This window comes from Oryctolagus cuniculus, chromosome 6 (genome assembly GCF_964237555.1).
Source record: "Oryctolagus cuniculus chromosome 6, mOryCun1.1, whole genome shotgun sequence".
NCBI lineage: Eukaryota > Metazoa > Chordata > Mammalia > Lagomorpha > Leporidae > Oryctolagus > Oryctolagus cuniculus.
The window spans coordinates 111770233-111796537 of record NC_091437.1 but is presented as its reverse complement, the minus strand read 5'-3'; the positions used below and the strand labels follow the sequence as shown (position 1 = coordinate 111796537).

The following is a 26305-nucleotide window of genomic DNA, read 5'->3' as shown; positions in this document are numbered from 1 at the left end:
ATAGTTTGTGAGCTTACAGCCCATAGCACTTGAAAAAACATTGATAAAATAGAGAAACAATTTTTTAATTTAGAAAATGGCACACATTTCTACAAAAATATAACTATTGCTTCTGAGAAATTTTGCTTTGTTATATATCTCTCTTCTGTTTGTTGTATGTTTTATGAATTGGTCTTCAGATTTCATTCATTAAAACTTCTACCTCATATCTCTTTAGGTTTGCTTCATGTTCATTGAAACCAGTTCAAAAGCTTTTTCCTCTTGTATTTGCTGGGACTAAATTGTATTCTGAAATAGGAGTTTTTAAAAATTTAATTAAAGTTTAAAAGCACATATGTGACTGACTTTCCAACTGAATGTTATTATAGGATTGTTTAGCTAGTACTATGCCTGTATTGACTACAAGGTGGTACCAGATGCACACTTGTTAACAGTTGTGGGGAGCAACCGGACTAGACTAAGTTACTGGAATTAAGACTTATTCTATGCATCTGCTCTCCTACAATATGGCGCTGGGAGAGGAGAAAACAGCTTCTACCCAGCTGCCTCCAGTTCAACCAATAAACTGTAGGACTTGCTCCTGATTGGAGGAGAGCGGCGTGCTCGGCGTGTGGGCAGCCGAGTTGGGATTGGCGGAGGAGGACTATAAAGGAGGAGAGAGACGGCATGCACCAGGAACATCTAAGGGGAACATCTAAGGGGAACACCTGTGCAGCCCCCGAGAGAGCCGGCCGGCGGTGTGCCGCTCCCCTGCGGAAGTGGGGAATGTGGCCAGGGGGAACTGCCCCTTCCACGGAGGTGGAAGGGACAGTAGCCAACCCCGGAAGAACCAGCAGCAAACCCGGGGAGGGCCGAGCAGACGAAAGAACAGCGCAGGGTTCAGTGTTGCTCCTCCACGAAGAGGGGGAGCGACATAATGGTGCCGTGACTCGGATAGGAAACCTAGGACGGATAGGAAACTTAGGACGGATATGAAACTTAGGAGGGAAGAAACGGGAAGAAGTGGAAAATACCGGAGAGAGAGACTAGCAAAGAGCCTAGGTGCCGGAAGAAGCTATTGAAAGCCTAGGCATAGACTCGGATACGGACTGTGGGAAAGAAGTTAGGATTTAAAGTGAAAGCAAGAAGAAACTTAGACTCAGATACGGACTGCAGGTTGAAAGTGAAAGTGAAACCTATAAGAAACTTAGACTTGGATACGGACTGTGGGGAGAGGCCAGGAGAAATGAGGGAGGAATATTGTTGGAAGAAAACTTAGGGAAACATACCGGGTAGAGAAAAATGTTAGGGAGGATGAAGCCGCGAGTGCAGGCCGAGGCAGAGACTTAAGCCAGCTTGGAATTCTTTAAGTCACCCTGGGGAGCAAGAGGCGAAGATCTGGAACCAGAGATGTGGGCCGCCAGGTTGGAATTCGCCAGGTTAGTCCGGGGAACTTGGACTGAATGTCGGTGGTGGCGGAAACATTCGCGGAAGCCGCCGCGTGCAGAGAGAGCACGGGGCGTGAATAGATAGGGAACGCGGGGCTGGCGCGAGGCCGTGGTGCGGGCACGAAGTGCGTGGAGACTGCGGAGCGTGCGCGCAGAGCCTGGAACCCGCCGGCGGGGCGAGGCGCCGGGAAGCCGCGCAGAGCCGTGAAGCTGCCGCGGGGCGAGGTGCCGAGAAGCAGCTTCGGGGCGGGCACCGGGAAGCCGCAGGGATAAGAGAAACAGAAGTTTAGAAGTAAAATGAGAGAAATAGGAATGCTGGAAGGTAGAAGTAAAATAGGAGAAATAGGAATGCCCGGAGATAGAGAAAGAGAGAAATAGAAAGGCCTCCCCACAATACTGCAATGAGAAAGCTTGGATTCGGTCTGCCTGATTAGTGAGGCGATGAGCACCTGCGGGCAGCTAGCAGCTTATGCGCCGCAGGTCACCGAAGATAGGCACGAATCAACACCAATAAGTCACCCCACAACATGGCAATGAGAGAGCTTGGATTCGGTCTGCCTGATTAAGGCGGTAAGCACCAGCAGGCGGCTCGACCAGAGTATGAGCCGCAGGTCACCGAACACAGGCACGCATCAGCGCCTAAAAACCTCCTCACAACATGGCGAAGAGAGGACCCGGATTCGGTTTGCCTGATTGATAGGACTTGTAAGAACCTGTGGCAACTCTAGCAAGTAGAGCAGAGTGTGTGCCGCGGGACACCGAAGACAGGCGTGTATCAACGCCAAAAAATAAAAAGAAAGGGGGATCTGTGGGGAGCAACCGGACTAGACTAAGTTACTGGAATTAAGACTTATTCTATGCATCTGCTCTCCTACAATATGGCGCTGGGAGAGGAGAAAACAGCTTCTACCCAGCTGCCTCCAGTTCAACCAATAAACTGTAGGACTTGCTCCTGATTGGAGGAGAGCGGCGTGCTCGGCGTGTGGGCAGCCGAGTTGGGATTGGCGGAGGAGGACTATAAAGGAGGAGAGAGACGGCATGCACCAGGAACATCTAAGGGGAACATCTAAGGGGAACACCTGTGCAGCCCCCGAGAGAGCCGGCCGGCGGTGTGCCGCTCCCCTGCGGAAGTGGGGAATGTGGCCAGGGGGAACTGCCCCTTCCACGGAGGTGGAAGGGACAGTAGCCAACCCCGGAAGAACCAGCAGCAAACCCGGGGAGGGCCGAGCAGACGAAAGAACAGCGCAGGGTTCAGTGTTGCTCCTCCACGAAGAGGGGGAGCGACAACAGTAACTAAAGGAACAGTAGGAATTATTTTATTATTTCATTCAAATCGACAAATATTAACCCCCCTTAAAAAAACAGATATTCTAATCCATTCACAGTACTTTTGTGTTGTGTGTGAAAGTTCCCTTATGTAATGCTTAACAGATTAGTTAATTGGATATGCCCACTTGAAAAAAAGGATCATAAATCACTTCAGTTGTCTTGTTTTTCATATACTTCTTTAAAAATTCCTCTATTGATAAACCTGCAAAATGACATCAGTGTTTCATCATTTATATTCATTTATATTACTTAAGGGCATCTCTGAGGGTGCCACTTTTATTATTGCTAAAATAGTATTCTATTGTGAAAGATTTGCCTTATGTTTTGATGATGTTGCTACTTAGAGCCTTGGATCTAGATACTGAGATATTTCTAGTTTTTAAATCTTATATTAAAAAAACTTAAGAAATGAGGAATTGTGCTTGTTAGAGGAATATCTAAGGAGTATTTTATTTTTGTCCTGATACCTCTCACATAGCTAGAGTACAATTAAAAAAAGAAATACTAGGGGCCAGCATTGTGACATAGCAGGTAAAGCCACTGCCTTCGACACTGGCGTCCTATACATGTGTGTCAGTTTGTGTCCCGGCTGCCCTGCTTCCGATCCAGCTCCGTGCTGATGCACGAGGGAAAGCAGTGGGAGATGGCCTAAGTGTTTGGGCCCCTGCCACCCATGTGAGAGACCTGGAAGAAGCTCCTGGCTCCTAGGTTCAGCTTGGCCCAGCCCTGGCTGAAATAGCCATCTGGGGAGTGAAACAGCAAACAACAGGTAGAAGATTCTCTCTCTCTCTCTCTTTCTCTCTCTGCCTCTCTGTAACTCTTTCAAATAAGTAAATAAATCTTAAAAAAAAAAAAAAGAAATACTAGAAACCAAATGAATACATATGCAGGTTATTACATCATTGACATTTCTTTCTTTAAAAAACTATTAAGAATTATCATCTAGTGCATATTCATTTGAGACTAAATTTAAGATGTCACTGTACTGTTGTAGGTTAATTGACATTTCGGGCTGGCGCCGTGGCTCACTAGGCTAACCCTCTACCTAGTGGCGCCGGCACACCGGGTTCTAGTCCCAGTCAGGGTGCTGGATTCTGTCCCGGTTGCCCCCCTTCCAGGCCAGCTCTCTGCTGTGGTCAGGGAGTGCAGTGGAGGATGGCCCAAGTGCTTGGGCCCTGCACCCCATGGGAGACCAGGAGAAGCCCCTGGCTCCTGCCTTCGGATCAGTGCGGTGCGCCGGCTGCAGCGTCCATTTTTGTCAGTAACAGCTTTTTTTGAAAATATTTTCAGGAAAGTACAGAGCATTAAGTAAAATGTCAGCTGATCCACAGATATGTGGAGTGGTCTACATGTTCCCACCTAGTGCCAATCTGAGTCTGTAGTACTTTAGTAAGTATTTTTCTTAAAAATTATACATTGTATGATTTATAAAATTTAAAATCAGGCAAATAAATTACCTATCTATATACACATACAAGTACACACAGCCTGGATGCCATATAGTACTATACTGTAGAATAAAGATATTAGAGCTCAGTAATTTGAGATGTTGTAAAAAAATATACATGACAAAGCTTATTCACTAAATTTCTACAGTTTTCTTTTAATTGCTTGGGTGATGAAAAGTAGAATTCCCATTACGAGCAATAATCAGTTATAGGGGCCAGCGCCATGGCTCACTAGGCTAATCCTCCGCCTTGCGGCACCAGCACACCAGGTTCTAGTCCCAGTCGGGGCGCTGGATTCTGTCCCAGTTGCCCCTCTTCCAGGCCAGCTCTCTGCTGTGGCCCGGGAGTGCAGTGGAGGATGGCCCAAGTGCTTGGGCCCTGCACCCCATGGGAGACCAGGAGAAGCACCCGGCTCCTGCCATCGGATCAGCGCGGTGCGCCGGCCGCAGCGTGCCGGTCACGTCGGCCATTGGAGGGTGAACCAACGGCAAAGGAAGACCTTTCTCTCTGTCTCTCTCTCTCACTGTCCACTCTGCCTGTCCAAAAAAAAAAAAAAAAATCAGTTATAGGGAGTCAGATTATTTGAGTAAAATTAGCTTTGATACTTAGAATACCCATTCAAATAAGCCAGATAACCATATTTCATTACTGTTATGTTAGTTTTCTGTCAATGCTGTAAAATACTTAAGGACTTGAAGCAGTACAGACTTGTTAACAGTTCTGTAGTTCGGAAGTCCAAAATGGGTCTCAATGGCTAAAATCAAAGTGTTGATAGGACTGATAGGGACCTTCCAAGGTCCTGCAGGAGAATCCTGTCCCTTAATTTTCTCATCTTCTAGATGAGCTTTCCACATTCCTTGGCTGACTGTTCCCTTACTGTGTGTTCAGAACCAGCTGTCTCATCCTTCTGAGCTTGTTTCCATTGTCGTATCTTCTTGTCTGACTTTTCTTCCTTCCTCTTCCTCTTTTAAGTACATTTGCATTTACATTGGGTCTTGAATAACCCAGGATAATTTCCTATGGACATCTTTGGGGGCCATTATTCTACCTATCACAAATATCAGCTAATGATGCTAAAGTTATTACTTATTCTTTATAAGAATCTTTGGGTTGTTGAAATGAAGACTTCGGAGAATCAGCCAAAACACAACATTTCATTTAAAATTATAACATAGAATTGCATGGAAGCAATCTTCAGAAAGTTAACCAACCCTTTGAATATTATTAAACTCCACAGTGCCTAAACAGATTGAAGTTAGGATTATTGAGGGAAAAAAAAAAATCTTTATTTTAGTTTTTTTGCTACTGTCATTTTTGTCCTTTAATATGTTTATGTGATTATCTTAAATTAGAAAATATTTCACACAAATTATCATGTCATAGATATCATAGAATTTTTTGCTGACCTAGAATTAAAATTTTTTTTTTTTTTTTTTTTTTTTTTTTTTTAGATTTACTTATTTATTTGGAAGGCAGAGTTACTGAGTTACTGAGAGGTAGAGGCAGGGAAAGAGAGGTCTTCCATCTGCTGGTTCACTCCCCAAATGTCTGCAGTAGCTGGAGCTGGGCCGATCCAAAGCCAGCAGCCAGGAGCTTCTTTGGGGTCTCCCATGCAGATGCAGGGGCCCAAGGACTTGGACCATCTTTTACTGCTTTCCCTGGGCATAGCACAGAGATGGATTGGAAGCGGAGAAGCTGGGACTCGAACCAGCACCCATATGGGATGCAGGCACTGCAGGCGGTGGCTTTACCTGCTATGCCACAGCACCAACCCCTAGATTTTAATTTTTTAAAACCTTAAAACAGGCCAGCATTGTGGCATATTGAATTAAGCCTCTGCCTGAGATACCAGCATCCCATGTGGCTGCTGTTTTGAGTCTAGCTATTCTACTGGCAATCCAGCTCTATGGTCATGCACTTGGGAAAGCAGCTGAAGGTGGCATAGTGCTTGGGCCCCTGCCACCCATGTGGGAGACCCAGGTGGAATTCCAGGCTTCTGGCTTCAGCCTGGTCCAGTCCCTACCAATCTGGCCATTTGGAGATTGATCCAACAGATGAAAGATGACTTGTTCTCTCGCTATCTCTGTGTTTCTCTGTCTCTTCCTCTCTCTGTAACTCCGCCTTTCAAATAAATACATATTTTTAAAAATTATTTAAAAATTGGGGCCAGTGTTGTGGCATTGTGGGTTAAGTTGCTGTCTGCAGTGCTGTCATCCTATATGGATACATTTAAGTCCCAGCTGCTCCACTTCTGATCTAGCTCTCTGCTAATGTGCCTGGGAAAGCAGTGAAAGATGGCTCAAGTACCCAAGTGGGAGACCTGGTTGAAGCTCCTGACTCCTGGCTTTGGAGGGGCACAGCTCTCACTGTTGCGGCCGTTTGGGCAGTAAACCAGCGGATGGAAGATTTTTCTCTGTCTTCTTCCTCTCTCTCTGTAACTCTGCCTTTCAAATAAATGTCTTTTTAAAAAATTATTTAAAAATTAAAAAAGTAAAAAGCTGTTAAACTGATAAGTAATAAAGAAACTAAACATTGCAATGTTGGCTTATAAGTAGGATTAAGTAGTCAAATATAGATGACAAAATTGTGTGTTCCTAAATAGTAATTGGGATTTTCTGAATTTGAAACTTGTTTTTCAGTTAGTAAGGCTTTTCTTTATGGTATTTTTTTTTTTTTTTGACAGGCAGAGTGGACAGTGAGAGAGAGAGACAGAGAGAGAAAGGACTTCCTTTTTGCTGTTGGTTCACCCTCCAATGGCCACTGTGGCCGGCGCGCTGTGGCCGGTGCATCACACTGATCCAAAGCCAGGAGCCAGGTGCTTCTCCTGGTCTCCCATGTGGTTGCAGGGCCCAAGCACTTGGGCCATCCTCCATTGCACTCCCGGGCCATAGCAGAGAGCTGGCCTGGAAGAGGGGCAACTGGGACAGAATCCGGTGCCCCGACTGGGACTAGAACCCGGTGTGCCGGCACCACAGCGGGAGGATTAGCCTATTGAGCCGTGGTGCTGGCCTATTATGGTATTACACTTCTAATAAGGCTTGTGTATTTTGTAGTCACATATGTACTAGTTGTGAGTTGATTGGAATGTAATACCAATGAGATTTCAGTGTTGTTGACTTTCTCTCAGTTCTTGATGACAGTTCACATTTTTCCTTAACAATGTCTGTGTATACGTTAGGTCATATGGGAATCTAGTAAAACAATGTTTCATTCCACGTTCAGTGCTGCAAGTGATACGTTACATCGTCATTTGTATAATGGATGATACTTAACAGCACCAACAATAAAGATTTTGTCTGCCTAGTGGGTATATAGACCAAAATTTCTCACAGAAACACACTTTTTTTTCATTAAAAAATCTATCATATTTCCTCAGGATCAGAATAAGTTTTCTAATTTTTAGTTTTCAATAAATCATTTATTACCATAGCTTTATATTTGTTTTTACTATACTTTCATCTAGATTCCTCAGAATTATTGGTTTTACAGGTGATTTTTCTATCTTATTTCATTTCTTTATCTATAAAAGTGTTTATGTTTCTTAGAAGTATTGCCACCTGACTTGGGAAAACCAATTTTATTGCCTTTTTTCTTTCATAATCTTTGAAGTTGAAGAAGTTCTTGAACAAGCAGACTACCTGTATGAAAGTGGAGAAACAGAGAAACTTTACCAGTTGTTAACTCAATACAAGGAAAGGTAGGCAAAGTGGTATAGGTATGGCTTTATAGTTTCTTGAAAATTTTTGTGTTATTAATGATTAAAGTCATCCTTAATCCCTGAAATTTTTGTAATGGATTATTTTATTTTTTATTTCAAAATACTGTTTCTTAGCATTTAAGTTATAGTATACAGTTTCTTTTTTACATTAAACAACTGAAAATTGCTGCTTGTAAAAAGTGGTTCTTATTCATTCTAATGGAATGTTGAAACTTCTTTCCCATTTTTCAGTTTTGCTTGGTTTCTTTTTTTTTTTTTAATTCTTTTTTATTTGACAGGTAGAGTTATAGACAGTGAGAGAGAGACAGAAAGGTCTTCCTTCCGTTGGTTCACTCCCCTAATGGCTGCTACAGCGCTGCGCCTATCCAAAGCCTCCCGGTCTCCCATGCAGGTGCAGGGACCCAAGCACTTGGGCCATCCTCTGCTGCCTTCCCAGGCCACAGCAGAGAGCTGGACTGGAAGAGGAGCAAAAGGAGCAACTGGGACTAGTACCAGGTGCCCCAACCGGGACTAGAACCTGGGGTGCCGGTGCCATAGGCAGAGGATTAGCCAAGTGAGCCAGTGCTGGCCCGTAGTTTTGCTTGGTTTCATAGAAGAAGTCGTTGAATATGTTTACCCTATCTATATTGTATATGTATCTGTCTTTTTAAAGTAATTTCTTATTGGTGTAAGATTTAAATGAATTCACTAGGATTTAGAATGATTGTATGTCACCATTAAGTGTACATCACTTTAGAGGACCAATCTTTCAGAGAAACCAGAAATACCTTCTTTTTCTACTTTTAGTATTAGACTATATGTTTAGTGTAGCATAATAAATATTTACTCACTTTTCTTGGAGGATGGGGTGGAGGGAAACTCAGCCCTTGGCATGTGTCAAATAAGGCTAAGTGGCATTTCCAGATCACTAATTCAGCTCATCTCTTAAACTAAAAATAACAGGTCATTTTCAGCTAACTTTCTTAGATTCCTGAAGTCAAGTTTTCCCTCAAGATCCATCAATTTCTCTTCATAGATATCTAAAAGATAGTCTTGCCTTCTGCATTTTTCCCTTTAGTAAATTGAGATGGCTGGTTTGACACTGTATAGTCATTTCAGTGATAAATTGAATAACAAATATGTTATCACTACCTTTGGATTCAAAATTTTATTGTTTTTGTAAAAAAAAAAAAGGCTTAAAGACAAACATTTAATAAAACTGAATGCAAAGTTTTAAAAAATATTTCTGTTAATTGTGGTTACTAATTTATTGACCATTTCTTATTTTCTATAGTTATATTGAAGTAACAGTTCTTCCAGGAGTCCAGTGCTCTTACTCGAAATAAACCATGCATCATGTCATGGCATTCACACATAGGATTTTCTATTAGATTGCATTATATTTGTTCATCCATTCATTAACAGATATTTGTCATATACCTATTCTGTGCCAGATGCTGTAGTTTGGATAATTTTGTTTGTTTAGGATATGACCTTGTTATAAAGTTTATGTATTTAATGGTACTGTATAAACCAGTTAGTGAGTTGTATGAAGCACATTGCTAGGGAGGGCAAACATTTTTTTTTTCCTATGATTGATTTGTTTATTTGAAAGAAAAAAGGAGAGACAAAAAAGAAGAGACAGATCTTCCATCTGCTCATTCACTTCCCAAATGGCTTCAATGGCTGGCACTAGGCCAGGCCGAAGCCAGGAGCCTCTTCCAGGTCTCCCTGGAAGGTCTCCCGTATGGGTGCAGGGGGACCAAGTACTTGGACCATCTTCCACTGCTTTTCCAGGCACATTAGCAGACAGCTAGATCAGAAGTGGAGCAGCTGGGATTCTAACCAGTGCCTGTATGGGATGCCGGCACTGTAGGTCTTGGCTTAATCTGCTGCACCACAGTGCTGGCCCCAGGAGGTCAAACTTTATGTTATATATTGAATTGAATGGGGCAAGCATTCATTCAACTATATATTTTCTATGGTGTTTTTATTTTAAATACTATAGGTAAGTTAATGTTTGTGAATAACAATATTTTTATAAAAATTTTTGCAAATAAAAGTTCTATAAAAAATTTAGCATTATGAATAATGATTTTGGATATCTTGTCGCTTGTTATTTCATAACTAAACTGCGAGCTCATAATGTATATACTAGTGAGGTGGTGTGCTTTAATAATTTTTAAGTATGAGCTGAAATAGTTGTTTTTTCATTTCAAATTAGTGAAGATGCAGAGTTACTGTGGCGTTTGGCACGGGCATCACGTGATATAGCTCAGCTTAGCGGAACCTCAGAAGAGGAGAAAAAGCGGTTGGTGTATGAAGCTCTAGAGTATGCAAAAAAAGCACTAGAGAAAAATGAATCAAGTTTTGCAGCTCATAAGGTGAGTTGCTTAAAGTAACTAAGCTGTTGTCTACGGAGGGGTACATTGCTGTGTAATCTAATGTACATAAGGAAGAAAATTGTTCTATTTTTAGGAAGGGAAGAAATTTATTCTTATAACATTTTTCAAAATAAGTAGTTTTTTGCATTCTTAAACATTTAGCTTACCCTCATTAATGTTTGATAAGTTACTTTTCTTAATGCTTAATTTTAAACAAATGTGATAATCATTTCATTAATTTCCTATTTATTTCTAGCACTACAAGCACTTGTCAAAAATTCTCATTTTTATCACGTATTTCTGTTTTATGTAGAAGTAGTAATCTAACAGTATATAGTAAATACTGAGACTGAATAGTATATGACTTTTTTTTGTTTGTTTAAAGATTTATTTATTTATTTGAAAGAGTTACAGAGGGAGAGAGAAAGAGAGAGAAATGTTTCATACACTGGTTCACTCCCAAAATGGCCACAACAGCTAGAACTGGGTTAGTCCAAAGCCAGGAGCCAGAAGCCTCTTCCGGGTCTTCTACATGGATGCAGGGGCCCAAGCACTTGGGCCATCCTCCACTGCTTTTCCAGGTGCATAAGCGTGGAGCTGGATAAGAAATGAAGCAGCCGGGACTTGAACCAACACTTATATGGGATGCCAGCATTGCAGGCAGTGACTTTACTTGCTAACCCATAACACTGGCCCTAGTATATGACTTTTCACATGTAACTTAGCTAGTTTCTGAATTTTCTAGTGGGTTTAAAACAGTGTTTTTCCTGGCTAGCTTGGTGTACAGCAAGATAAACCACTACCTGTGGTGCTGGGGTTCTACGTGAGAGCTGGTAAGAGTCTGGCTACTCTACTTCCAACTCACCTCCCTGTAATCTGCCTGGGAAGATAGAGGAAGATGGATCAATGTAGAAGACTCAGAGATACAACTCTGTAGATTCCTGGCATCAGCCTGACCCAGTCCTGGCTATTGTGGCCATTTGGAGAGTGAATCAGAGGATGGAAGAGTCTCTCTCTCTCTCTCTCTCTTTCTCTCTCTTTCTCTCTCTTTCTCTCTCTCTCTCTTTCTCTCTCTTTCTCTCTGTCTCTGTCTCTGTCTCTCCCTCTGCAACTCTTCCTTTCAAATCTCTACAAACAAAAACCAAGTATTTACAATAGGCTAGGGTGAGTTTAGGGGAGGTTGTTAGCATCTAGGGTTAGGACATTTCTTAATCACGTTGGACTGCCCTTGGTAAAGCACTCCCTCCCTCACTGGGTCATTGTGACAGCCAAATTCTTCTTCTTCTTTTTTAAGATTTATTCTGATTTATTTGAAAGACTTACAGAGAGAGGCAGAAGGAGAGGGAGAGGGTGAGAGAGAGAGAGAGAGAGAAAGTCTTCCATCGGCCGTTTCACTCTCCAAATGGCCACAACGGCCAGAGCTGAGCCAATCCTAAGCCAGGAGCTTCTTCTGGGTCTCCCACATGGGTGCAGGGGCCCAAGGACTTGGGGCATCTTCTGCTTTCCCAGGCCATATCAGAGTGCTGGATCAGAAGGGGAGCAGCCAGGACTAGAACCAGTGCCCAGCTCTTATAACCCACTGTGCCACACCACCAGACCTTCACTCATTTCTTGTCTCCAAGGTGTCACTGTTGCCTTAGGTCTGATATCTTGAAAATCTTTATTTCTTACATATTTTCTACCTTTTTTTCTTTTGTAGTATTTCAGTCAGGAGAAGTCTGGTATCTATATTCCTCCTTCTTGACTAGAGTATCTATTTAAAGCAAAGCTTTCTATCTTTAAAAATGCAAGCTCACTAAACATTTTGGAAATTGAAAAAATTACAAATATTTTGGAAACAAAATCTGTGATCACATCATTTCTTGCTAATATGATCATTAATGAAGAGTGCTGAAAAGTAAATGACAATCTTGTCAAGGGTAATTACAATTTTTAGGATTCATCTTCAAGCTTGAGTTTGCTTCACATGGATATGATAGTTAAATGCACAAGGATGATTTTATCCTGAGCTCTGATACATTGAAGCAGATCAGACACCAAGTTTGAAACACTGTATGACCCTTCAAGTCAACTTGATTCGGGCAACTGGAAAGCTGTCAATGGAATTTAAATGAGCATATAGCATATAGTCTATAGATCAGGGTGTGTGTGTGTGTGAGAGAGAGAGAGAGAGAGAGAGATAAACTATACTTTTTTTCAATTATATCAGAATACAAAAGATTTTAGTGGATAGATTTAAACAAAAGTTGTGTTAGTTAAGGTCATTTTGTTATGTTTATTATAATTCTGCTAAAAACAAACATAAAAGAAGGGGCATTTGCTTTGAGCAGCTGTTGTATTTAATAGAACTCAAAAGCAGAATGCATTTGGCCCTAAGGAAAAATGTGAGTTGATTGTGCTGAGGCTTCCTTATTGTCTCTCTGCTGTTAACTGCAAGTCTTTATCACAATAAACTTTTCTCTCCTTTCTTAAGTCTAGTGATTTTCCACAGCACCTGACTTTATGAAGCTTGCATACTGTTTAGTTTAGTTCCTGGGGAATAAACTCAGGTTGTCTAAATTTGGGTCTGTTATCCAAATGTGGCTATGGAGACAAGGTCACAATACAGTGATGTGGTTGTTCTTACTATAACAAAGCAGATGTAGGAGAGGCAGCTTCCATAGAAGAGAATGGAAGGTAAAATTATGGTCATTCAAGTAAAAATTTTTCTGTATTTTTACTAAGATCATAAAAATGATCCATTTTCCTCTTCTTTTGTTGGTAATTTAGATGATTCGCCACCTTTTATCTTGTATTATTCTCTATAAATATGTTCTGTCTCTAAGATCCTGGAGGACCATGTCCACTTTGCCTTGTAGTGTAGACTTTGACAGTCTTTATGCTCAATATCTTTTTATTGAATGAGAATGACTTTTGAGGAATAGACATTGTTTTCTTGTATTGAATGGAACATTAAGAGTAACTGCTCTTATAACTCTTTTTTTTCTACTTTTAGTGGTATGCCATCTGCATTAGTGATGTTGGAGATTATGAAGGTATCAAGGTTAAAATTGCGAATGCCTACATTATCAAGGAGCATTTTGAGGTACTATTGAATTATTGAAATTTATGAATTTTAAAAGTAAGTTATTTTTCTGAACAGATTTGTTTCAGTTACCTATTACTGACTAGCAAACTACTTAAAACTTAGCAGTTCAGAGCATTGACAGTTATTTCTTAGAGTTCTGTGAGTGCTTCTGCTTTTCTTTGCTTAGCTGCAGTTACTTTGACAGCTACATTCAATGCGTATGTGAGCCTGGATTGTTCAAGATGGCCTCTCTTGGAGCTGGCCGCTGTGGTGTAGTGGGTAAAGCCGCTGCCTGGAGAGCCGACATCCCATATGGGTTCCAGTTCATATTTCGACTGCTCAATTGCACCTGGGAAAGCAGCAGAAGATGGTTCAAGTGCTTGGGCCCCTGCCCTGCCATGGGGGCCCAGAAGAAGCTCCTGGCTCCTGGCTTCAGATCGGCCCGGTTCTTGCTGTTACAGACATTTGGGGAGTGAACCATTGGATGGAAGATCTCTCTCTACCTCTGCCTCTGCCTCTCTCTGTAACTGTAACTCTGCCTTTCAAAAAAAAAAAAAAAAAAAAAAAGCCTCTCATCTACCAGAGTTTCTCCCACCTTTTTTTTTTTCTATTTAGTAATATAGTCCAGGCTTCTTTACAGCATACTAGCTGGCTTCTGAGAATGAACATTTGAAATGTTCCAGTGTGCAAATTTGCATTAAGCTTGCATCCTACTTGCTGATACCCTATTGCCCTAAGTAATCACGTGACTAGCCCAGTTCTTTCAGATGGAACCAGTTGCACAAGGCTGAAGACCTCAGTGTTGTCTATAACAGTGTGTTTAAGCTATTTGACATACCACTCCCAATAATAATCATCCCTTTTTAGATTATGAACTGTGTGTGTGTGTTCTGCCTGTGTGTTGTGGTTTATATTTCTTCCTGAAGTTAATTTACTTATTTCTGCAAGTTTTTCCTTAAGCTGCTAAAAATTCTGTAGGAGTCTATTTATTTCATATTGTTCATGCACACTACTCCATCCTTAAAAAATAGTACCACGATGAAACCAGCATATTTATATCTCTTGATATTGCAGATCATGTAAAAATACAAAGGAAGAAAAAAGCAATGGAAAAATTCATGGAATAGTGCTGGATATGTTAACTTTGCAGAATTTTATGGTTATAGTCTCAATTCCTAGTTTATATAACAATTGGTAAAAAGGAACATTTGGAGACAGGAAACCTAATTCTTATGTAGGCATCAGTAGAAATATGTATATCTAATTACATTTTATAGTTTATATATTTCACATTTTTGGATGTTTGAAATCAGATTTATTAAGTTTTCAGTGGTACCTTACATTATCATTGACATTGTTTTTTTCTTTTTAATTTTTTTTAAAGATTTTTATTTATCTATTTGACAGAGTTACAGACAGTGAGAGAGAGAGAGAGAGAGAGAGAGAGAGAGGAAAGTCCTCCCTCCGCTGGTTCACTCTCCAAATGGCCACTATGGCCGGTGCTGGGCCGATCCGAAACCGGGAGCCAGGTGCTTCTGCTTCGTCCTGGTTTCCCATGCAGGTGCAGGGGCCCAAGCACTTGGGCCATCCTCCACTGCCGTCCCGGGCCACAGCAGAGAGCTGGACTGCAAGAAGAGCAGCTGGGACTAGAACCGGCGCCCATATGGGATGCCGGCACCGCAGGTAGAGGATTAACCTACTGCACCATGGCGCCGGCCCCTTCTTTTTAATTTTTTACCTAAAATAATGGTGTGAAATACAATTTTTAGAATTTTAGATTGAAAAACAGCAATTTTCTTAGTGTAATAAGTAAATAGCTTAATTATTTTATGCCTCAGGATATAGAAATTCATAACTTCCAATGTGAACAATGAAAAATTGCAGAAAACATTAATGAGATGGCTGTTGATTAAACAAAACAACTACAGTATTTCTATTTACTTTCAAATGTATATGTGTAAATATACAAAGAATTAATATTTAATATTTATATACCAAAAAAGTCATTATAGTACTTCCATTTTGAAATTCCATTATCACATCTGAAGTCTTAAGGAATTAGCATGTTTGGATTGGTTTTGGAAGATATAATGGGAGGAAGGATTATAATGAAAAGGCTTTTTTTTAAAGTAGTCCTTCTCAAACCCTTCCCATAAGAAAACTAAACCCTTGTGCCCCAAGACACCCATTGCATGTGACAAACTATCTTTTCTCCATGCATCTCAAGTGGTACTGGCTCTATATTCTCTTTCACAGGAGATGGAAGAAAATGACTACTCCTACAAGTTTATGCAGCACTTCAATTGGGAAAGGTTGCTTAGTATTTTAGTTATAAGTGAATACTTTAAAATGCATTTTGTATAATCATATTGCTGTATTGCAAGAGAGGTAAAACAGCTCAGTGCTGACTTTTACCCATATTAGGTAAGCAAGATTTCTGCCAAGTTATTCTTGGTCAGCTTTATTTAAGCAATTGTCTCTACTACTACTATGAACATTAACTAATGTAAGCTGGGAATTAAGTTCCTGGTGTTACATTATGAAAACAGGAAATTGATGGTGGTGATACAAAATATCATTACATGAAGCATCTCCTGTTATTTGCTCATTTTAACCACAAACTTATGAGGTAGTTGTATTTGTATAATTCAAAATTCAGTCTTAGCAAGAATATAAAATATGTTAAGTTCAACAAATTAGAGGACATTGAGCTATGAACCCTGGCAGTCTGGCTTCAGAGCCCATCTTCTTAACTATTATAAATATGTGCAAATGTGTATCTCAGGCATTAGCAAACTGAAAGTGAAAATATGAGATTTTATAAAAGCATAAACTAGGAAATCTTAGTCTTAATATTTTAAATAGTCTTATTTTTATCAGGGTTAATCTTAATCTGTGAGATTTCCTTAGTAGCTTTTATAAAAGTAAATATATAGATAAATATATAAAAAATATATAAAATATATAAATAAATATAAATAAAATGAGGAATTTCTTTAAAATTATTCTGTAGTTTCTGCATTACACTAATTCACATAGTAGCAAGTTAGATTTTATCAGCATATTTTACATTGTATATATAATTATTTGATTCACATTTTCTATGAATAAATAGTATTTTCCTGTGGTAAGGACAAATGGGAAGTTGAAAAAAATTCCCATATAGGAAGAGATTTTCTAAAATTATATACTTTTAGCTTTTCTTTTAGTGAATAGTTTTTTTCAACATTCAAGATATGGCCAAAATAAAAAAAAAACATTTATTTTTCCTTTAAGAAAGGAACATTGAAAGTTATATGTTATTGCTTTTTTAAAAATTAGATTTATATATTTTATGATTTTTCTCATCCTTATAGGCCTTGCCATCTGTTTCTGAACCTTATAACACAGTACCTTAGTACAAATCATTAATAGTGTATTGAGACAAATTCAATCATTAAAGAATCAGGAGGAAGAAAATTGAAATTCCTTATCATAGAAAAATTGAAACATAGAGCTGTGCTTTTTTTTCTTTATAATCATGGTTTTTTTGTAAAAATTTATTTTATTTGTTTTTTTTTAAAGATTTATTTATTTTATTTGAAAGAGTTACACATAGAAGAGGCAGAGAGAGAGAGAGAGGGAGAGAGAGGTCTTCCATCCGCTGGTTTACTCCTCAATTGGCTGCAAAGGCGGGAGCTGCGCCAATCCAAAACCAGGAGCCAGGAGCTTCCTCCAGGTCTCCCATGCAGGTGCAGGGGCCCAAGGACTTGGACCATCTTCTACTGCTTTCCTAGGCCATAGCAGAGAGCTAGATCAGAAGTAGAGCAGCCGGGACTAGAACCAGCACTCATATGGGATGCCGGCACTTCAGGACAGGGCGTTAACCTGCTGCGCCACAGCGCCAGCCCCTAATCATAGCTTCTTTAGCAGACACAGTAAAGCATTTACTGTTGTTTAAGGGAAAAAAAATGATTGATTTTTCTCATTTCTTGATAGAAAGCAATTGAACTGAATCCTAAGGATGCTACTTCGATTCATCTTATGGGTATTTGGTAAGTGAACTTATATTTAAGTGGTATTTAATATGATCTTATTTTGTTGTACATACAAATATTTTGTGATGTATAAAAAGCAAAATGTGGGCCGGCACCGCAGTTCACTAGGCTAATCCTCTGCCTGCGGCGCCGGCACCCCAGGTTCTAGTTCCGGTTGGGGCGCCAGATTCTGTCCTGGTTGCTCGTCTTCCTGTCTAGCTCTCTGCTGTGGCCGGGAAGGCAGTGGAGGATGGCCCAAGCCCTTGGGCCCTGTGCCTCCATGTGAGACCAGGAGGAAGCACCTGGCTCCTGGCCATTTGGGGGGTGAACCAACAGAGGGAAGACCTTTCTCTCTGTCTCTCTGTCTCACTAACTCTGCCTGTCAAAAAAAAAAAAAAAAGCAAATTGTGAAATATTTAAAAATACTGAGTTTAGAATGTTGAATCCATTAATTTACACTTATGTATGGAACATACTAAATTTGTGAGTGTATTAAACATGTTACTGACGTCATTTAGAAACATATACTTAGCCTAAAAAGGCCTTAAAATTTTTTGTTAGCCTGTTAAATCCCCTTTGTTGTGAGACTGTTCTCATTTACCATGCTAAATAAAATTAGGTTAGTCTTTGTAAAATAGTAGGATGCCCCAAGAAGATCTTCCTATTTTTTTTTTTTTAAGATTTATTTATTTATTTGAAAGTCAGAGTTACACACAGAGAGAAGGAGAAGCAGAGAGAGAGAGAGAGGTCCTCGATCCGTTGGTTCACTCCCCAATTGGCTGCAACGGCTGGAGCTGCACCGTTCAGAAGCCAGGAGCTAGGAGCTTCCTCCAGGTCTCCCACGTGGGTGCAGGGGCCCAAGGACTTGGGCCATCTTCTGCTTTCCCAGGGCATAGCAGAGAGCTGGATCAGAAGTGGAGCAGAGAGGACTCAAAAACCGGCACCCATATGGGATGCCAGCACTGCAGGCGGCAGCCTTACCCACTACACCACGGTGCCAGCCCCAGATCATCTTATCTTTAAAGTGTATCAAATACACTCATGACTCATCTGAGAAACAATACAATCTGCCTTTCAGTAACTTCCCATTTTCATGTGATCCTATGTCCAGTATAGATCATTGTTTTGCTGGTATGTCATTACATCACTGTGTTAACCTTGCTTGTTTAAGAGTCTTTCTTGAAGATAGGTTGGTCACTGTTTTCTTTGGGTTTAGACTGTAGAACTAAGTATTCAGTGTCATTCAAAAAAGTAAGTGTAAATTGTGCTGTATCAAAAGTTTTTTAAAAATGAAATAAGTATCTTTCAGGATAAAGGAGATGATAAAGGACATAGTAAATTAGCAGTGATTGAGCAAGAGTTACTAAGTCAGTAAGTAAGCAGGAAGGAGACAGTCTGTGCCTCAGGAGTTCAGAACCTTCTTAAAGATGGAAAACTTTTTTCCCATACTTCTTTCAGAAACTTCTAAATGTCTTTGGATAGTAACTATCTGTTTTACCTCTTTTTTAAAAAAAGGGGCTTAAATTTTTGGTTGCTACTGTTATTTATGTACATCTTGTTTAGTTTTGTCATTTTTTTCTTGAGTAAGTTTTTGAAACTTTTGAGTTTTTCTTATGAAACAATTAATAATGGTATTATCTCAGTTTTTGTTTGGAGTAGATAGGAGAGCATCATTTATTCTAGCACTGGTACAAAGTGAGCACTCAATGGTGGATGATACATTGTAAATATATATATAGTATTCAATATATCGATATTGTGTTCAGTTTTGTACAATATCAATATTGAATACAAATATTGATTACAAAATATATTGTATTATCATTACTCATACTATTCTTTCCTATTTATATTTAATCCCTACTAATGAATCATATCACTCTTTGGATAAAAGAAGATATAATTTTGAATGTAAGTGTTATTTTATTTCTCTGTAGGTGCTATACATTTGCTGAAATGCCTTGGTATCAAAGAAGAATTGCTAAAATGCTGTTTGCAACTCCTCCTAGTTCCACCTATGAGGAGGTAGTATGATGTCCTTTGTTAAGTTAGTACCAATTTCTTAACTACAGCACCATTCTTCAGTGTCCACACATATGGAGCTGATTCAGTGAGGGACTTGTCCAAGTTACTAATGATCTAATCCAAAGGCTTAATACTTATTATCCATGACTGGTGAGTGTTTTTTTGTTTTTCCTTTAGGTGAGTGGCTAATAATTCTAGTACATAGTCAACTAAAATAGCTCATAGCTAAAATCTACCTTAATTTTGTGTTTGAAATCAATACCATAAAAATTAAAAGGTATAAGAAATACAACATGTACCCAACGTGTTTTAGGTGCATTTCACACAGTAATACAGTCATTTAGGAAAACAAAGCATCTGTTTAAGTTAATAGAAGAACAACAATTACAACATTTTATTAAAAGGGGTTATGGAAGGCTCACATTCTCTCATATTTTCCTATAGCCTTTTGCTTTTCCTGGTAAGAATGAAACTTGAGGGGCAAATTTTTGCCTCATGGTTAAGATGCTAGTTATACCTGCATCCTATACCAGAGTTCCTGGGCTGCATGTCAGGCTATATTCTTGATTCTAGCTTCCTGCTAATGCAGACCCTGGGAGGCTCAAGTGATTGCCATCCACTTGGGAAACCTGGAATAAGTTCCCAGCTCCTCAAGCTGTTCCCTGTTGGGAGACCCTTTGGGCATTTGGGGAGTAAGCCACCAATGAGAGAGAGCCCTCTCTCCCTCCCTTACCTCTCAAATGAAAATAGCCATTAATAAAAATTGAAAGGGATTTCTGGCTAAACTCTTTGGGCTTACTCATCACAACATTTTCTGAATAAGGAAATAGGCAATAAAGTAAATTCCCAATACTTGTATCATAACAAGGAGTTCCTGTGCTCTCTCCACCCCAGGGCACTCTGGTGTTGAATTTGATGTTTAGAAAATTTAGTTCTATGATAAGAATACAGTTGTGAAATATTTTTAACATAGGTTTTTACAATTTATTTGAAAAGCAGAGAGACCGAAGAATCTCTCAACCACAGGTTCACTCCCCAAATGCCCACAACTACCTGGGCTAAGCCAGGTGAAAGCCAGGAACTAGAAACTCAATCCAGGTCTCCCACATGGACAGCAGGAAAAATTACTTGAGCCATCCACTTCTGCTCCCCAGGGTGCAATTAGCAGGAAGCTGGAGTGGAAGCAGAGCTGAGGAGGCTTGAACACCCAGCCTGACAAAATGGGTTGTGAGTGTCTTAAGCCCTGGCTTAATTCCAGTGCCAAATGCCCATCCCATATTATTATTAAAAAGAATGCATCCTGGCCGGCACCGAGGCTCAATAGGCTAATCCTCCGCCTGCAGCACGGGCACACCGGGTTCTAGTCCCAGTCAGAGCGCCGGATCCGTCTTGGTCGCTCCTCTTCCAGTCCAGCTCTCTGCTGTGGCCCGGGATTGCAGTGGAGGATGGCCCAAGTGCTTGGGCCCTGCACCCCATGGGAGACCAGGAGAAGCACCTGGCTCCTGCCATTGGATCGGCCAATTGGGGAGTGAACCAGCGGATAGAAGACCTCTCTCGCTTGCTCTCTGTCTCTCTCTCTCTCTCTCTCTCTGCCTCTCCTCTCTCTGTAACTCTGACTTTCAAATAAATAAATAAATCTTAAAAAAAAAAGAATGTTACTGTGAATCTAACCGCTAATATAGTCCCACTTAAAATGTTTTTAAAATGTTTTATAATGCATTATCTAATGACATTTCTCAGACACATTACAAATCTGTTAGTGTACAGCTGATTGTATCCTTTTCTCCTTGGGATTCATTCTTTTTTTTTTTTTTTTCTTTTTGACAGGCAGAGTGGACAGTGAGAGAGAGAAAGAGAGAAAGGTCTTCCTTTTCCGTTGGTTCACCCGCAATGGCCGCTGTGGAGCAGCCAGGTCTCAAACTGGTGCCCATATGGGATGCTGGCACTTCAGGCCAGGTGGTTAACCTGCTGCACCACAGCATTGGCCCCCACAATAACATTCTATTTGGAAATTTCTGTAGACTTTTTAAAATTGTACAGCTCTTGTATCACTGAGTAAATTCATCTTTTGATTATATCTAGTTTTTACTAGTAGTCACAGTTAGAATTTAAGAGAAAATTCAAAATAGCTACATTATACATGAAAATGTTCCTTTTCTGTACATGATGCAGGTTTGGTAATGATGCTAAGTTTGGTACAAGTTGGAAAAAAAATCATTTGTGGTCCACATATTGTAATGTTCTAATTAGTCAACAGTATTATGTTCAATTTAGCTATGTTAACTCTCACTGTAAAAAAATTGGACTTCAAGGTGACTTATTTCCTGACATTTAATATATAAATAGACATTTGATAAATATTTGTAATATTGAGTGAGCTTTAATCCTTTTCCTAATGTTGGGTCTCTGTTTTTAACAGGCATTAGGTTATTTTCACAGGGCAGAACAAGGTAATATTTTTTTATTTCACTTATTAATACACTTAAAATTGCATGAATGCTGAATATATAGTAAAAATTTTTTTAAAAGATTTATTATTTGGAGGCTGGCGCTGTGGCACAGTGGGTTAAAGCCCCAGCCTGCAGCGCTGGCATCCCATATGGGTGCCAATTTTGAGTCCCGGCTGCTCCACTTCCAATCCAGCTCTCTGCTATGGCCTGGGAAAGCAGTAGAAGATGGCCCAAGTCCTTGGGCTCCTGCGCCCATGTGGGAGACCCGGAAGAAGCTCCTGGCTCCTGGGTTCAGATCAAGTCAGCTCTGGATGTTGCGGTCATTTGGGGAGTGAACCATGGGATGGAAGACCTCTCTCACTGGCTCTACTTCTCTATGTAACTCTGCCTTTCAAATAAATAAAATAATTCTTAAAAAAAGATTTATTATTTGTTTGTAAGAGTTAGAGAGAGAAAGATCTTCCATCTTCTGGTTTATTCCCCTGGTGGCCACAACAGCCAGGGCTGGGCCAGGCTGAAGCCAGGAGCTGCTTCCAGGTCTCCCACTAAGGTGGCAGGGGCCAAAAACTTGAGTCGTCTTCTGCTTTTCCCAGACATTTGCAGGGAGCTGGATCAGAAGTGGAGCAGCCGGGACACGAACCAGTGCCCATATGGGTTGCCAGCGTCGCAAGCAGCAGCTTAACCCACTGTGCCACAACACCAGCCCCAGTGTAGTAAGAATTTTTAAAACAGGAATTTTTCAGTTCAGAGCACCTGAGTGGGAAATAGGCCACTACTGAATCAGCATTGTAATTCTGGAATGGGCTTTCATTTGATGTAATTCAGTCTGCCTTTTGGAGAGGAGGCTATGTCAGGTTAACTGCCTATTTAAGGTTACACAACTAATTAGAGGCATTTAGATAGGAACCATGGTTTTAAATCAGGTTAATTTTTGTTCAGTTGCAGATATTTTGTGAAAAAGAGTTTCATGTTATTTTTTAAAAAATATTTATTTATTTATTTGAAAGGCATAGTCACAGAGAGAGAAGAGACATGCACAGGGATCCTCCAGCCACTGTTTCACTACCCAAATGGTCTGGGCTAGGCCAGGCCAAAACCAGAAGCCAGAGCTTCTTCTGGGTTCTCCCATGTGGGTGCAGGGACCCAAGAACTTGGGCCATCTTCGACTGCTCTCCCAGGCATATTAGCAGGGAGCCTGGATAGGAAGTATAGTAGATGGGACTCAAACTGTTGCCCATATGGCATGCTGGCACTGTAGGCAGCAGCTTAACCCTCTGGGCCATAGCACTGGCCCCAGTTATTCTTGTTTTTGAAAAAAAAAAAAAAAAAAGAAAGAAAAAGAAAGACTGGCCCTATAAACTGTCACTGGCCTATCCTGAACTTATCCTTCTTAATATTAATAATACTTGGTAGGGAAGTAAGAGACAGAAGCATGTTGTCAAATACACCATAGAAATCACCGCAGCTATATTCCTATAAAATGTAATCATTGGGGCTGGTGCTGTGGTGTAACAGGTTATGCTGCGGTCTGTAGTGCGGGCATTCCATAGGGGCACTGGTTTGAGTCCCAGCTGCTCCATTTCCAGTCCAGCTCCCTGCTAATGTGCCTTTTATTTGAATGTGCTTATGTGTAAAGAAGTATGATAATTTGGGTTATGAGTAAATTCTATCCATGGTAAAATATATTTTAAATATAGAGGGCTCCAAATTGCTAGGAAGATGCTGTTGAGAATGGAAGTTAGCAAGATAGTTTTGTGCTTTCATTCATAGACCTCTTTTTTTTTTTTTTTTAAAGATTTATTTATTTATTTGAGATGTAGAGTTAGAGAGAGAGAGAGACAGATGGAAAGGTCTTCCATCTGCTGGTTCATGCCCCAGATAGCAGCAATGGCCACAGCTAGGCTGATCCGAAGCCAGGAGCTTCTTCTGGTCTCTCACATGCTGGGTGCAGCGGCCCAAGCACTTGGGTCATCCTCCACTGCTTTCGCAGCCCATAGCAGAGATCAGAAGAGGAGCAGCCAGGACATGAACCAGTGTCCATATGGGTTGCTGGCACTACAGGGAGAGGCTTAGCCTACTGCACCACAGTGCCAACCCCTCATTCTTAGACTTTTTAAAAATTGTTGTTTAAATTTTGACACATGACAACTGTACATATTTAAGGGATTCAGTGTGTGATAGCTTGGTATACTTATGTTTACATGTATATACATACACACAGTATATACTGATCAAATCATGGTAGTTGCATCTCCTTAACCATTTTTCATTTCTTTGTGTTGGGAACCTTTGAACTCTTCTAGTTATTTTGTCTGATAAAGTGTAAGCTATAGCCTTCCTAGTGTCTAGTACTTCAAAACTTATTCCTCTGTCTTAACTATTTGTTGGTACCCATGATCTCACCTCCTTTCATTTCTTCTCCCTCTTCCCAGCCCATTACACTATGTCTGGGACATAACGTGCACTCAATGAATGAACGAATCATGATGGTATATGCATAGATAGATGTGATCATTTACTTAACGTCAGTTCCACTTAACCATAGAGAGAGGAAGAAACAGCTTCTGCTCTTTGGGACTTTATGATGGAAAGAAACATGAACACAACTAAATGTAACATAAGAATGAAGAAAATGCTTTATTAAGTGTGAACACTTTAAAATACCATGAGAAACCAAAGGAGAAAAGCAGCAGCTAACAGAGATTATACCTGGGCTGACCTGGAGAGTGAATAGGATTTTAAGAGAAAAGATGGGGAAATTTTTTGGTGAGGGAAAAGCATGAACAAAAAGCTTATGAATGTGGAGGTACAATAGTTATATTCCAGACACTGTTTTAGGCACTTGGGATTACAATAGGGAACAAAATAACTAGAAAAAAAATCACTGTTAGGAACTTATACTATTTGGAAGCTCAACTTCTCACTTATAAAAGAAATATTTACTTTATAAAATTATTGTGAAATGAGAAATATGTGTAATATAGTGCCTAGCACAGAGTAGACATTCAGTAGTGATTATTTTACAGATATTTCAGTTATGAATAACCAAACAAAAGAAAATTCAGTTATCCTTATCCTTTATTGACCACACAAATTTATTAGAATTTAGACCAGTAAATTAAACTTCTCAAATTAAAAGCAGCAAATGTTGTTCCTTTTATACAGTGGATCCAAACTTCTACAGCAAGAACTTGCTGCTTTTAGGAAAGACATACCTGAAGCTACATAACAAAAAACTTGCTGCTTTGTGGCTGCTGAAAGCCAAGGACTATCCTGCACACACAGAGGAAGATAAACAGGTAAAACCATCTCCGGTAAAATAACGCAGATGGATTAGCATTGAGGCACTATTAAATAAAGGTGAATTTAAGATCTTTAAAAGTGTACTTGTCCAAATGCATTTCATTTCAAATGTGAATTCATTGACATTTATATCACTACTGTATGGATTTTATTACTGTCACAAAGCAAATGTTAGAGGAGTTGCCGGCTGTAGTACAGAATTGGTTTTGTGTGACATATATTAAAGATGAAGTAAGATATTAGCAACATAAAAATCAAGGGTTGTGTGCGAAAGTGTAGGAGTTCTCTGAGAATCTCACCCAGTCACCGTCAAGAAATCCTTGCAGTGTCCTGTCCTGGTTTCTGGAAACTCTTAGAAACCAGTCTACCTTAAGAACTTAAAATTCACAAGTTGATCTCCAAGCTGTGTGGTTTTATTTGTAACATGTATTTTTCCATTTTAGATACAGACAGAAGCTGCACAGTTGCTTACAGGTTTGTGACAAGAATGGATAACTTTTCAGAGAAGACAATACCTAAAATACCTAACAGATACTGCCTTTTCATTGAATTCTAAAGATAATACATTAACCAAAACTATCATATGGCTCTTTTTCTCAGTTCTTTCAATGTTGTGACTTTTTTTTTTTGAGCATGAGAACTCCCATGCCTGGATTCACTCCCCAAATTGGGCTGGACCAGGGTGAAAGCTGCAAGCTAGGGACTCAATCCAGGTCTCCCACAGTAGGTGGCAGGAATCCAATGACTTGAGCCAAATCTGCTTCCTCCGAGGGTTGCTTGGCAGGAAGCTGGTGTTAGGAGCTGTAGAGGAATTAAACCCAGGTACTCTAATGTGGGAAATGGACATCTGAATTGCTATGCTAATCACCTGCCTCTGTTATGACTATGTAACAGATTAAATATATGAGAACAAAATTCTAGATTTCTTCGTAAATAACAAGATAAGTAATTACCATTATTGCCATAAGAAGTATAGTAGTAAATCTCTATGGCTCAGGTGGAGAAGTTATTATGCATATGAACACGAACCATAATGGAGAGGTGGGATGAGGGAATTAATGAAATCACCTTTATTACTTACTAGTTCAAATATTTTTATTTAAAGTAAGCAAATTTTATGTTTGTCATGTACATGTTTAGGGATAATGAGATTTCTAAG

The 26305-nt window shown here is 40.0% G+C and overlaps 1 protein-coding gene across 2 annotated transcripts in view; it reads left to right on the top strand.

Moving 5' to 3' along the window:
- The window catches only part of RMDN1 (regulator of microtubule dynamics 1), a 34120-nt gene extending 8395 nt beyond the window's left edge, over nucleotides 1-25725 (top strand). Inside the window, exons 3-10 of one of the 2 annotated variants that reach the window (XM_008255709.4) lie at nucleotides 7814-7901; nucleotides 10126-10285; nucleotides 13281-13370; nucleotides 17331-17386; nucleotides 19306-19393; nucleotides 21813-21843; nucleotides 25009-25142; nucleotides 25590-25725. In XM_008255709.4, the coding sequence (XP_008253931.1) occupies nucleotides 7814-7901; nucleotides 10126-10285; nucleotides 13281-13370; nucleotides 17331-17386; nucleotides 19306-19393; nucleotides 21813-21843; nucleotides 25009-25142; nucleotides 25590-25628 (686 nt within the window). In that variant the 3' untranslated portion in view covers nucleotides 25629-25725. The remainder of the gene's footprint in view (nucleotides 1-7813; nucleotides 7902-10125; nucleotides 10286-13280; nucleotides 13371-17330; nucleotides 17387-19305; nucleotides 19394-21812; nucleotides 21844-25008; nucleotides 25143-25589) is intronic. The other variant, XR_011389177.1, reaches the window with a different exon arrangement.
- The last annotated feature ends 580 nt before the right edge of the window (nucleotides 25726-26305 follow it).